The sequence below is a fragment of the Melanostigma gelatinosum genome (genome assembly GCF_949748355.1).
Source record: "Melanostigma gelatinosum genome assembly, chromosome: 17".
Taxonomy (NCBI): domain Eukaryota; kingdom Metazoa; phylum Chordata; class Actinopteri; order Perciformes; family Zoarcidae; genus Melanostigma; species Melanostigma gelatinosum.
In genome coordinates, this window is record NC_136650.1 from 4,808,782 (window position 1) to 4,822,593 (window position 13,812).

The 13,812-nt window shown below is 44.1% G+C and overlaps 1 protein-coding gene across 1 annotated transcript in view; it reads right to left on the reverse strand.

Annotated features, from left to right (window-relative positions):
* Positions 1–13,812, reverse strand: part of rnf19b (ring finger protein 19B) — a 31,934-nt gene extending 18,122 nt beyond the window's left edge. The window contains exons 1-2 of the mRNA XM_079288662.1: positions 13,610–13,812; positions 548–1,768 (exon numbers count right to left, since the gene is read on the reverse strand). Coding sequence (XP_079144788.1) covers positions 548–1,230 — 683 coding nt within the window. The 5' untranslated portion in view covers positions 1,231–1,768; positions 13,610–13,812. The remainder of the gene's footprint in view (positions 1–547; positions 1,769–13,609) is intronic.

Genomic DNA, 13,812 nt, shown 5'->3' on the forward strand with positions numbered 1-13,812 from the left:
CGTTTCATGATGGGGCTTTTTCTGACTACTTTAAAGACGAAAGAATGATTCATCGCACAAATATAAGTTGCAGCCGTACAATGAACACGTGCATCTTGCGATAGGATGACGCTAGCCGCGAGGTTCAAATCCAGCCAGGGGCACGAAGTTCCATTTCCTACCCCCCTTGCTCGGACCACATCCATCCATCTAACTCCTTTACGTTGGTTAAGTTTGGTGACTGAATCTTGCTCGGCTGCGACGCTAACACTATGTCATAACCTGTCCACAGACGTATTAACATCTGGCAAATTACTCAGAACCTCCTTTGTGCTAGTTCTGCTACAGAAGGTGTCTCCAGGTTCACATTTTGCCATGATGACACACACACAGACTCACACGGTGAAACAGCTGTCGGGGCTGGTAATAAGGGTTATTCATAAAGAGTCATAAACACGTAGCCTGGCAGCTGTTTGCTGCTGGACAACAGATTAAATACACTTGGCAATATCACGGAAACAGAAAGATGAAGAGGACAGCAGTGGGGACATCGTGGACAGTGTCTTACCCGCAGTCGGGCGCCGGGCACCATCGGCAGTCTGGGTCGGAGGCGAGGCACCTCCGCAGCAGGAACTCCTCATACTTGTCCAGCAGGGCCGCGTCATCCAAGATGTCCGCCACCTGCCGCGGGGACAGTCTCTCGGCACATTCGGGGCAGCTGAGCTGGACTCGGCTCTCCGTGATCTCGATGCGGAGGTACTGCCGCAGGCAGCAGAGGCAGGAGCGGTGGCTGCAACCCAGCAGCTCGGGGAGCTGCTCGGAGGGCTTGCGCACCAGGCACAGGGGGCACTCCAGGAGGTCGGCCTCCTCAGAGGATGGGGCTCCAACCAGGGACGGCTCGCTGGAGGAGAGCGGCTTTGACATGGTGCAGTTGGAGGCGTCCCCGGTGGTCGCGGTGGCTGCGATGGTGGTCGTCGTCGTTGTCGTCGTGGGCGCGGCGGAGGCTGTGGCGGGCGCCGAGCTCAAGGCAGTAGGGAGGAGCTGTTGTTGCGTGTGATGAAGCTGGTGGTGATGGGATAAAGGGGTGGCGGCTCCTCCCTTTGGGCCCCTGGCGCCACGAGAGCCCCGCTTGCTGTTGAAGAGGCTGTGAAAGGAGATGCGGCCCTGGCGTTTGCCCGCCACGCGGCACTTAGGGTTGGGGACGCCGCTCACAGAGGAGTGAGGCGACTCTGAGTCCTTTTCTGATCCCATTTTCCCAGAAGAGACACACAGGGCTGGTTATTGTCTCCCTGAGACACGGTAATGTATCGCAAACACACACACACAAGGGAGGACTTGTCCCCTGGTGAAAGCCAAACTAGAACTTAAGTCAGTCACTTCCTTCTCTTCCTGTTGTGAGAAACCAAATGATATCAGGAAAAGACAAGAGTGAGATGACGACGACGTACAAAACAGAAAATGAAAGAGATTGTTCAAAGTGCAGAGGAAAAAAAAGAAAGAAAAGAATCCCCGTCTGCTCCCGGAGTTTCACTCAAACTCTGCACTTTCACTGGTCAAAACGTTTATGAAGAAGAGAAAGCGGCACGTCTGTCATCTCCCAGGCAGACGTCGAGGTGATTCTCAAAAAGATTAATGTCCGTTCCAGTGAATGAGGGTAAAAAAGAAAAAGAGAAACATCCACAGGGCAAGACTGTGATTATTCCTCAGTGTGGATTGAATCCTCCCAGCTGTGTTCAGAGCTGCTCCTCCGCTCGTCTTCCTCTCTGCTTTTGTTGAACGCCAGTCGTTTCTGTCAGGAGGAGAGCAGGAAGTTAATACAAAGAGCATGCTCAGTATGACACCTCTCTCTCTCTCTCTCTCTCTCTCTCTCTCTCTCTCTCTCTCTCTCTCTCTCTCTCTCTCTCTCTCTCTCTCTCTCTCTCTCTCTCTCTCTCTCTGATCCTTAACTCTTGTGACGCTGGACTACTGATTACATTAAATACACACACACACACACTGTTACACACAGATACTGCTGTCCTGCCTGAGTTAAAAAACATAATCAAAATGTAAACTCTAGTTGAGTTTTTAGTAAACTGCGACTGAAATAAGTGACATCATTGCCGTTCATGTGGAACCAGTCTCTCCACGTCTCTCTGTCACGCTGAGCACCGCAAAGCTCTTCCTCCACTTCACACTGCGCCGCTAGTGCCGTTGCCATGGTGACGCTCACTTTCAGCGAGGCAAACAGCGACCCGCTCTGTGACTCTGGCACTTGTAAATACACACACACACACACACACACGCACGCACACACACACACACACACACACACACACACTGGTAAATTAAAACACAAGGACACACATATAAATACACCCACACACACACAGGATGTAATTACACGTGTGTGTGTGTGTGTGTGTGTACATAATTAGCACTTTTCACTTGTAGAGGTGTGTGTGTGGGTGTGTATACAGTATACAGCAAATGTAAATTTGCAGGTTTAGACTTGTGTACGTGTTTTTATGTCTGTTTTTAGGATTTAGAAGTGTCGATTTTTACAAACTAAGAACATGTACTTGTTCACACACTTGTACACACACACACACACACACACACACACACACACACAGGTAAATAAAAACACAAGGACACACATATAAATACACACACACGTGTGTGTGTGTACAAGTGTGTGAACAAGTACATGTTCTTAGTTTGTAAAAATTGACACTTCTAAATCCTAAAAACAGACATAAAAACACGTACACACGTCTAAACCTGCAAATTTACATTTGCTGTATACTGTATACACACCCACACACACACCTCTACAAGTGAAAAGTGATAATTATGTACACACACACACACACGTGTAATTACATCCTGTGTTCTCGCTACAATTATAGGCTGTGAGCTCATGTTAAGGAGAGTGTGTGTGTGACGCTGGAACAGCTCTCGTGTGTTATTACGATGCATGTTATGTTTTCATTGTACATTTGCTTCGTGTTGCTGTGTGAGGATATTGTGACTGCTAAGTTTTTATTTTGAGTGTTTATTTTGTTTATTTGTGTTGAAAGAATGAGAGGAAATGTGCACCACCGAGTCGAAACAAGATATTTGAGAGAAGCTTTTTGAGCAGCACAAAATGTCAATTAGGACACAACAGATCAATACTAAAGTGAATTTAAAGCACTCAAGAAGCACAAACACACTCCCACAGCGGTGCACATGTTTTCTGATTCTCTGGCTGTGACCAGCGAGCGACTGACTTGGAGCTCACAAATCAGATTGTGGCTGAAGGCCAGACACACACACACACACACACACACACACCAGTAGTGCTGACCCGGTATATGTCAGACCATTGAGGAGATTGTGACCTGCGTGTGCTCAGGTGATTGACAGATTAGCTGACCAATCACTGGGGAGCAGGCAGACAGAGAGACGTCTTCGGGCTAAAGAGAGGCTGATCTCAGGTCATAACACAACGTTGTTACCAGCTGTGACAGGTGACAGGTGTCACCGTGTGACGTGTGTGTGGGAGTCACCGGGGCCAACGGTGGTCATGGAAACGCCTTCTGTAGCAGAACTACCACAGAGGGCTTCACCAGGTGTTTATATGTCTGTCTGTGGACTCATTTTGTCAAGGCGATAGCGTCGCAGCTGACAGACGGGACCACATAAGGATCAAGGTGGACGGTGTGGAAGGGGCCCCCCACTTTATGCTGCTGATCCCATCACAAGATGGTCTCTAGTTCAATTTAAATGTAACACTTGTGAGCAACAATAAGGAGGATAAAAACAGAATAATACTGTTTTTATGTATTTATATATCCAAGAGCTTTGATTTACCTTCAGAGCTCAACAATGAGGATTGCCCGCTTGCCCCCAGAGCAAGTACAATGCCAGGCTCAGTGTTTGAGAGCATGGCGGATAAAACGGGGATGTTTTTTGTAAAAGGCACCTCAAGTTTCCTAAATACGTGTCTTTGTTCTGGTTCATTTACTTAAGTAAAGACAATTAACTTTAGTCTTCGTTGTTATTTGATAATCATTAACAGATAAAGCTCTGTGTATAGGGACAAGTAAAAATGTATGCTTTATTTTAGAGTTTGTAGAGACATTTAGAGCCACTCTATATGGAGGAATATAGAAAAACCCCAGAGGTGGAAATAAAGCAGTGGTGGAAGAAGTATTCACATCCTTTTCTTCAGTAAAAGTACGATAACCACACCGAGAAAATACGACACTACAAGTAAACATCCTGCATTCAATGCCTTACTATGAATTACAAGCCGTTGCCCAAACACGCTGATGAAGAAACACCTCTGACGTCACGTGTGAGATAGGACAGATAAACAGGCCTTCATCTTATGAGAGTGTGTGCGTGCGTGCGTGCGTGCGTGTGTGTGAGAGAGTGATCATCATGGCGTCCTTTAGCAGATATGGTCTGAACAGCCTGAGAACTTCACAATCTGAACCTGATTTGTTATCAACATGCTCAACACACACACTTTGTTCCACACTTGTCCTCCTACTCCACTGCTGCTCTATTCAGCGCGCACACACACACGTACGCACACACACACACACACACACACACACACACACACACACACACACACACACACACACACACACACACACACACACACACACACACACACACAGCTTCAGATACACATTCAATCAGTCTTGACAAAAAGCAAATGTTCACTTGAAATAAACTGGTTCGTGAACGTGTCTGTGACTCTATGACTGTGTGTGTGTGTGTGTGCATCATGCAAATTGAATGCAAACAAAGATTATGATTGCAAGATTAAACTGTTGACTGAAGTTTTCACAGCTCAGAGCTGGTTGTCAGGACGGAGACGGCTGCTGGTTTTTCCTGCAGCCGTCTGTGCGATGAAGTGAAATGAAGGCTGGAATGAAAGCAGCAGTGTGTGTCCTCAGGACAGAAACACCCTGGTTTATAAGGTGTGATACCTCCGGTGGTGGAATGTAACGTGAAAAGGGTATTTACTCAAGTATTGCACTGAGGCCACTTTTTTACTTTTACTTCATGATTCAGAGGCAAATATTGTATTTTTTACTCCACTGCATGTATTACATTTTTTTTGAATTGTTGGTATAACTCATGTCGTTGTTGTGGATTTATCTAATGTAGACTCTCTGTTCCTTTCCTGTGGTATTTGTTCAGATTTCAAGTGAAGCCATGTGAGTTTAGCAGAGTTCACTTCCTGTTGAGGCAGAAGGAAGAGATAAATATGGCCACAAGAGCCCCACTGAGAGGTAGCGCAGCATGGGCTCTTCAGCTGCTAAATGTGGCATTGAATGCAGCATTAGCTATCGTCTTAAAAATGAAATGGATGGAGGTCACTGAGGGGTTCTTGTTTTGCTTACTAATGGCTCCTCACCACAGGGTAGACCCTTTAGTTAACCCCTCTAAAATAAGACTCAACTGCAAAACCAACTGTGTCTGTTCTGTCCATTTGACAAAGATAACCTCAACACCTGCTCTCAGATCTGTACTACTGAACCAGCATGAACATTAATTCATTTCATCTAGTCCCACCCTCGGATCAAAATGACAAATTTGCCCAAAACACCTCCGTTCTCTAAATAGGGATAACACCTGTTGATTGTCCTCCAGCTTGTACAACTTCAGGACAAACTAAACATGTCAGTCTCACCTCTGGTCAGATCTAACATCAGAAGTAAGTTGTTTGTTCAATCCAATCTTTGTATTTTGGGCCTCCAAAGCTACCACAATGAAACCGTACAGCCCCATTCCAGGTCCATAATGGGTTCTCCTGAACTGGAGGGAGAGAGACAGACCGGTGTGTTCCGCAGGCAATCTGTCCTCAGCAGCTTTCAGACACACGGTTCAGTTTTAGAAGCTGAGTTTACGCCTCAGCACTTCTCCAGTCTCTCCCTGCAGCAGGGCAAGGCCAACGGACATGCTGCGACTGGCACCACGCGCACACAAACCAGCTCAGTTTATTAGGTACACCGAGCTGAACCTAGTGCATTCAAATACAACCGCGCTGTGGTCCTCAACAATTAATGAATTAAAGCCTAAAACTGAGTAACTACTTTTACGGCAGCATTCACCAGTTTACACATCACTGAACGGAGCATTAGGAGATACATAAAACAATGCAACATAAGCAAATGTTAAGAATCAATGAGTTGTTGTTGCTGTTTAGTTTTTTAATAAATAACATAAATAGGATAAATAAATATTTAATAAGTGTTCATAAGACTGAAGTGATTCAGCTTGCGTGGGTTATTCCACATTAGAGAGGCCGTAATGAAGAATGAACACACACAATAATAAGATGTGTGCTACAGGTGTGCTGTTGTCAGAGCTGATTGCTGTTATGCAACAAGATGATTCACTGTCAGCCTTGACAGGTCTGCACAGGATTCACACACACACACACACACACACACACACACACACACACACACACACACACACACACACACACACAGTTAGGGGAATCTATGTGTGTGTATGTGAGGACAAAGATGCTAATGCCAGGATAGCTACAACATTAGTTTAATGTGTTAACTATAGATCAATGGATTATTACTACTGATATATTAAACATGAAGCTGTCTTATATCGTAGGTGGAGCTCCATACATGCTCTATTTTATCTTCACATTGACGATAACCGTTTGCTGCTATATCAATGCTCTGAATGTTGAATAAAGAACATTAAATATCAACCTTTAATATTACAATACTTCTTTTTGAAAGTAAAACGTGAATCCCAGCAGTAACTTGTAACTCTAGGAGCTAAATGTAGTAAAAAGAAGAATATCTATTCTTGAAAGGAAGTGAAGTAGGAGTGTTAAGTAGCGCAAAGGACTCAAGTAATGTACAAGTAGTACCTAAGTGCAGTACTTGATAGAGTACTTCCGCCACTTTCAGATGACGCACTGCAGCCTTTTTGCGGTCACATAATCACACCATTATGTTTGTTCCTATTCTGCCGAACTCAGTATTTATTAAATGTCCTGAGGCCCGTCTGTTCCTGAGAACTTCTTTGCTGTTTATCTTCTTTGTTGGTTCCCGGGAACGTTGGCCGGCTTCTCTGGCTCTGAACTTTCACTTCTCACAGCTGTGTTCCCATGCCTGAGTGTGTCACAACACATTCTATATATATCAACCAAAAGCATACGTGATATTAAAAACTGTTGATTGAAACGGCGCTCACTGCAGTCACACAAAACCAAAAATCATCGAGGAACATTTCTCCGTCTAATGTTTCGCCAAATAGATGATCATGTTGTTGCACTCGGCGTTCTAATGCGTTTTATCACTTTGGATAAGAGCCTCGCCTAAAAGCCTGCAGTCTGAAGTGACTGATGACTTTGCTTTAACATGAACAGACAGATCCACGAGAGCCGGCTATGCTCAGACTGTTTGTAGCGAGGCCGACTAAAACCATGCTAATCTGAGAGCCGGGGGCCGACGGTCTCTGGACGGAACAGGTGGTCCCCTACTCAGCACAGGAGCTAATAATGTATTAGGTCTGTGTGAGTGTGAGTGTGTGTGTGTGTGTGTGTGTGTTTGGGGAGGAATGAGCTAGTTAGAGACCATCAGCTAATAGGCACTGAGGTAACAAAGTAAACCCTGACCCTGTTGTAAAGATGCATTGCTGTCTAATTCTTATGCTTCTACAGAGAAATCGCAGCTCAACGTTAAACTTCATATCACTAATCATACAAATAAAAAAAAGGCAAATGTGCTGCTTAATTAGCTAAATAAAAACAGCTTGTTTTACAAGCTGGAAGAAGTATTCTGATTTGAAGTAAAGTAGCATTATCACAACAATACTCCTCCACCAGTCCCCACCAGGGAGTCACAAGAGAACCAGAACCAGAACCTGCTGCAGTAAAGTAGAGGCTTTCTAAAGGGACTCTGGTGCTCAGAAACGCCAAAATCAAGACAAAATGAACGGTCAGCACACTGCTTGATGCTAACAACTGCATCACTATCGGGTAGCCGCAGTAATGTTAGCAGAGAAGCAGGTGGAGTTACCACTGGATGGCTCCCTGCTCACTTAAATTATTCTGCATATTGACTGCAAGCGGCAGTTTTACATATAAAACACTGAAGGTTTGAAATGCAGTTGTCAAGGTAAAAAAAGCAACAAACGGTCTGAAATTACTTCTGCACAATAATCCAATCCTCTGCAGTTAGATCATATGCTTTTAACAGGAATAATTTTACGTAAATGTTGCTGAAAATGCGACTTCACGGAAGCAGTGCATTTGACAATACCGTGGAAATGATATCTATTTCAGTATAAAGTTGAAAATGTTCAGAGACTGTTAAGACTACAGAGGCAGCCACATCTTCATGGCTAGCGTAGCTAATGAAAGCCAGAGAGCTTTTATGGGGTTTCTGTTGTTTCAGCTGCACTTAGCCAACGAAACAGTGAAGTAGCCGTTGTTCTGTTGTCAGGCATCGGCCAGCCTTGGCCTGGTTACGGCTTTAATGGACCACATAGTTCCCCAGCACAGACTGCACATCCTCACCATTAGAGGCTCAATGTTCCTTCTTTCATAAGCAGAGAGGTCAAGCAAAACGACGTCACTTCAGAGGAAGTCTGTGAGAACGTTTGGTCCTGGAAGAAAGAATGAAAGGAACCCGGACACACACACACACACACACACACAAGTGAAGGCTACTTCCAGTGAGCAGAAGGACCGGCTGAGTCCCGCGGATTAGATATCACGGCTGATTAACCGGGTTATGATGACACACTGGTGCACGGTGTGTCGGGTGACCTCGATGCCGCCTCCTCCCACGCAAATTATGAATGAACTTTGAATTAATCACTGGGAGAGGCCATGCCCATTTGAAACATCCCAGTTATAGGCTACACACAAAGGTGTACAGTGACACCTGAGGCCTGCTGTAGACCACTGCAGTGGTGTTGATGGGACGGTGGTGGAAATAAGGGAAAGTGTTTGAGGTAACAAGCGAAACATCCTCTGATGATCCCCTCCTTTCTCTGTCATTCTTAAAGAGTAACTCAACCCCAGAGTTTAGGCTGAAGTGCCTCTCCCCCGTAAATTCTAAAACACATCCATCGTCGGCTTTCATGACCAGTGTAGCATAACAATCACAGCACAAGCTTTTCTCTCTTTTCTGTGGACTTGAAATCAAGCCATCAGTTACTCTTTCAATTAGCTCATGCTAATCACCAGCTCTGATGCTTATCGCTTGCACAAATTGCTAATGCTAATCACTAGCATGCTGAAAAACTGTCAAATAAAACGTGTTTGTTAGTCCGGTCTTTATGCTAAGCTAAGATGACGAACATGAGAGGTGGTTTCTAGGGAGCTGCTTTAGGATGCTTTGGTAACGTTTAGTGTGTTAGCATGTTTTTGCTAAATGAGCTAACTGCCTGGTTGAATTTCATTGAATGTAAGTCTGTATCACCACTCACAGTCTGATCCAATCAAAAAGAACAAATCCTGCATCAGAAAATATCGAATGGTGATATTAAGAGTTTCACAAAAGTTTTATAATATGTACAAAAAAAAAAGATTAGGACCACGTGTTCTGAGTGAAATACATTTCCCCATGTTGCCCTAATCCTTGTGAATAAAGTGGACTCATAAACATGAGAAATTAAGCAGTTTCATTTGATGCCTTTTTGTTCAAGAGAAAATCAACAGTTTGAACACAGCCTGAGGAGAGCTGAAGTTACTGTCACACAGAACATGAAGTACTTATTGTTTATAGTCAATATTTCACACATCTACACCAGAAACACTTTACGAACAGCAGGGCCACCCACATTCACAGCGCTGTGGATGCGGTGTTACTGTGTAAGCAAGGAGGTTGGATTTTGGCGTGTGCATGAGTGGGCGGGTTGGTGATGAGAGCGATATTACAGATAATGGAGGCAGTTCCGTGGAGGATACACACCTACAACCAACCAAACATGACGGCCTTCCCAGGAAACCAGCCCAGCACTCACAATACACACAATACACACACTGTGTGTGTGTGTGTGCACGTAATCTTCCTCATTCTTTTTGACTTATCGATGAGTTGGTTTACAGAAGGGAAATCAGCCAGTTTGTAAAAGACCAAAGCCTATTTGAGAACATTACTGGGATAGAGACATGTGATAAGTAGGTTCGGGTACACTGATATCAACACGACACCTGAGTTTTGGTACAGATACGGCCTGATGGTCAGACTGCTTTGCCCTAACCACAGTCAGTAGCAACTGACCCCACAGACACTGTGGTATTGGTTGCTACTGGTTAATCAATGAAATATGTAGATTTAAAGCTGCTAGAATCAATAGAAACCTAAGTGATGATGACGATGTGCAGCGGCAGTGTTGCAAATTGTAAGCTCAAGCTAATATGCTGGCACGTAAATTTCATGTGTACAGATGACGTTAAAACAGCTCTCTTCAGAGCCGACTGTACTCACTGTATACAGCCCAGCTGTGGTGCAGCTGTAGTAAAGCCAACATGAAGAAGATTCAGGTGGCATTTAATGATGCTTTTAGAATCTTGCTCAAGCTTCTAAGATGGACAAGTGCTGGTCATATGTTTGTGAGACGTAATGTTCCCACCTTCCATGCTGTGTTGAGGAATTTTATTTACAAATTGAAATGTCGGTTAAATGACTCAGAAAATGTAATTGTAAAAGCCTTAACTGATCCAACACAGTGAGACAAGAGATTCTTCTTGTTTCTGGAAACATTGGAACAAATGTCTGTATGTTTTTAACAACGAGTGACTTTTTAAACTGCAATGATTACACAATACGGTGTCCTCGTATTGTATTGTATTGTATTTTATATATTGTTGTATTCGTTTGTTTTTTTGATACTATATGGACTCATGAGTCTGAAATAAAAGCTGATGTAATATATGATGTATAAACCAAGACATACAAGAATAATGCAAAACGGGCAAAGACTTTAGTCAGGAAATTTATGACAAAAGAACATGTCAAGACCTGGGAAGGCCTTCGATGCTCACTCCTACGACTACTACGACTACTACTACTACTACTACTACTACCTCAGTACTTAGCTGTAGGTCTGCAAGCAGTGGTGGAAAAAGTACTCAGATATTTGACTCTGTTACAAGTTCAAATCCTTACTTAAGTAAAAGTACCAAAGTCAAAATATTGATGCATTCATGCGTTCATCACTTTAATGTGTAATTTAACGGTGGAGCTCATTTCAGCTCCTGTTCTTACTGAAGTGTAGCTTAATCCACATATCAAAACGCATTCGTTGATTATATCGTGTATTCGTAATCAGAATCTGCAAAGTAACTAGAAGTTGTTTGGTAAACGTAGAGGAGTTAAAAGGGCAATACCCTCAGAGATGTCGTGTGTACTTGAGTAAGTACTTAGTGACTCTCCACCACTGGCTGCAACTAAATATTCATACTATCTTAAATTCATAATGTTGTCTATTAATCTGCTAATTGTTTGGTTTGTGTCAAAATAAAACGGTGAAAGATGCACTCGCTTGTTTGTGTTATCTTGACAGCCATGTAAACCCCAACTATGTTTGATTTACTATTAAAAGGACAGAAAAGGTAAAGAATATTACAAATTCGAAAAGTTTAAACCAGTTTAGTGTTTCTATCTATTGGAAAAAAAAACCTTGAACATTATCATTTTTAGGAATAAATGCAGTGGGAGGCAGATGGGTACGCAAATGGAGAGTTTGATCATTTTTTGTCTTTCCCACTGACTCATCTCACACACACACACACACACACACACACACACACACACACACACACACACACACACACACAGTATAATCAGAGTCCAGGGCGATGCTCTGGAAGGTGGAGGTAGAGGGAATCAGGCGGGGAGCTCCTATAATTAGAGGAGAATGCACTGCTGTCTTGTTGAATGTTTAATGTCAGGCCTGCAGGCAGGACAGTCGCAAAAAAACAAACCTCTTAGCCCCTCTTAACACACACATATCGACAACACACACACACACACCGAGGGCCCGTACAGAGACAGCAGTAGTAGCAGAGCTAAACTCCAAGAAAGAATTCAGGTTTCAGAGAGGAAACGGCTGCACAATGCACGGACACACACAAACACACACACACCCAGTGCGTCTGACAACTGAGCATGTAATTCCCAGCTATTGTCTGTAACCTGAAGCACACAATGACGCGGGAACCCAAACCTGCTCTGGATGAGGTAACGGTCAAACACACATGACGAGAGGGAGGAACTGCTGCCGACATGGACCGAGATTATTTGACCTTACATCCGTTCACATAAATATGCTGTTGTTGTTTTTAAAGGAATCTGGTTGGGTACACCTTCCAGCAAAATAACGTGTTGGTGTTTTGGGCAGAATTTGGTTAATAAACAAACAACAGCAACAGATAACATGACTGATTGCTCAGTTGTGTGTCCCGGTGTATTCCAGCCGGCTCAATAGCAGGCCTTCCCCTACTGTAAGTGAATGCATCATTAAGGTTATCAGACACACCTGTGCTTTTTCCAACTATGACCTGTCACAATGTCTGCTGTGACAAAGGTCCATTAATCAGTACAATGCATTCCTTTCTTGAACAAATGCATAACTAAGGAAACATGTTCGATAAGGATTGCATTGAATTTGGTTTTTAACGAATAGTGAGCGATATATATGTGCTCAGCAGTTTATGGATGAACGATGTAACAATGACAAAGTTTATAAATGACCTGAAATATACTGGGAATCTGGCTTTATCTGTGGTGAAATGTCTCACTTATCGGCGAACTGTTTACCGATATATAACATTATTATTACTATTGGTCGAGGTCTTGGTATCAAATTGTGGATTGTAGCTCAAAGGGAGCACCAGCTGGGTGGTGTCTACTTCATGAAAGATGTTAAGTCATTAAAGAACATTTGTCATTTATTTTCAAGCGGTCACAACTCTGTGCCTCCATCTGTGCTGCTCATCTCCATCCAAAGCGAACGTTAATGAACACACCGTTTACACTCTGAAAAGCATGATCGTAAAAATATGTCCTCAATCCAAAATAAACCCACATCATATTCCCGAGGAGTGTTTGTGGGGCTCATGTCACAGTATCAGAGCATCTGTTCTGAGCTCGACTGTCTCCTCACTCACAATCCGATGCATTGGTTTTCTTTCTCCACAGGAAAATACAGCTTGTCCTCATCCCAAACAGTGACCAGGGAGGGGCACAGCAGAAGGGGAGGTTTTAAAAAAAGGGAGAAGACTTCAACTCCAACACATCGTGGATGACTGTATGGGCTGAAGACATTTTGTGTTTAGAGTTTTTGATTATTTCCCGACATGCAGCGGCTGTGAGACTGGACGCTGGTTTGTTTCCTCCCTACATGGAACACGGAGATATTATGGTCCTCACTGTGTAATTCGGGTGGTCCTGGTATTTGTCGACCCTGCTGACTGACAGACACAGATAATGTGACCGTCATGCTCGTTAATAACCACACAGAAAGGCTGGCGGCAAACCGCTGCACTCCCTTTGAAGTGGCAGCTTCTCTATAAAGCAGTAGATCTCATTAAATCCTCGACATGTCAGACTGACAGCTCATGCAGCAGAGGTGCGTTCCCTGCCGGGCCACTTACCCCGCTTAGGACCGGTTCTCATCGACGGGAGAGGCTGGGGGAGCGCTGCGACGCTCGCTTCCTCCGTGCGTGTCTCGATAAAGCTGGAAGTATAAACACTCCTTCGTTCACGTGCCCGTCTCTTTCCTCTCGCGCTCGGAGAGCTCCCGGCAGGTGACCGCGGCCTTTTCTCTTTCCTGCGCTGCGCTCGCGGGGCGCTAAAA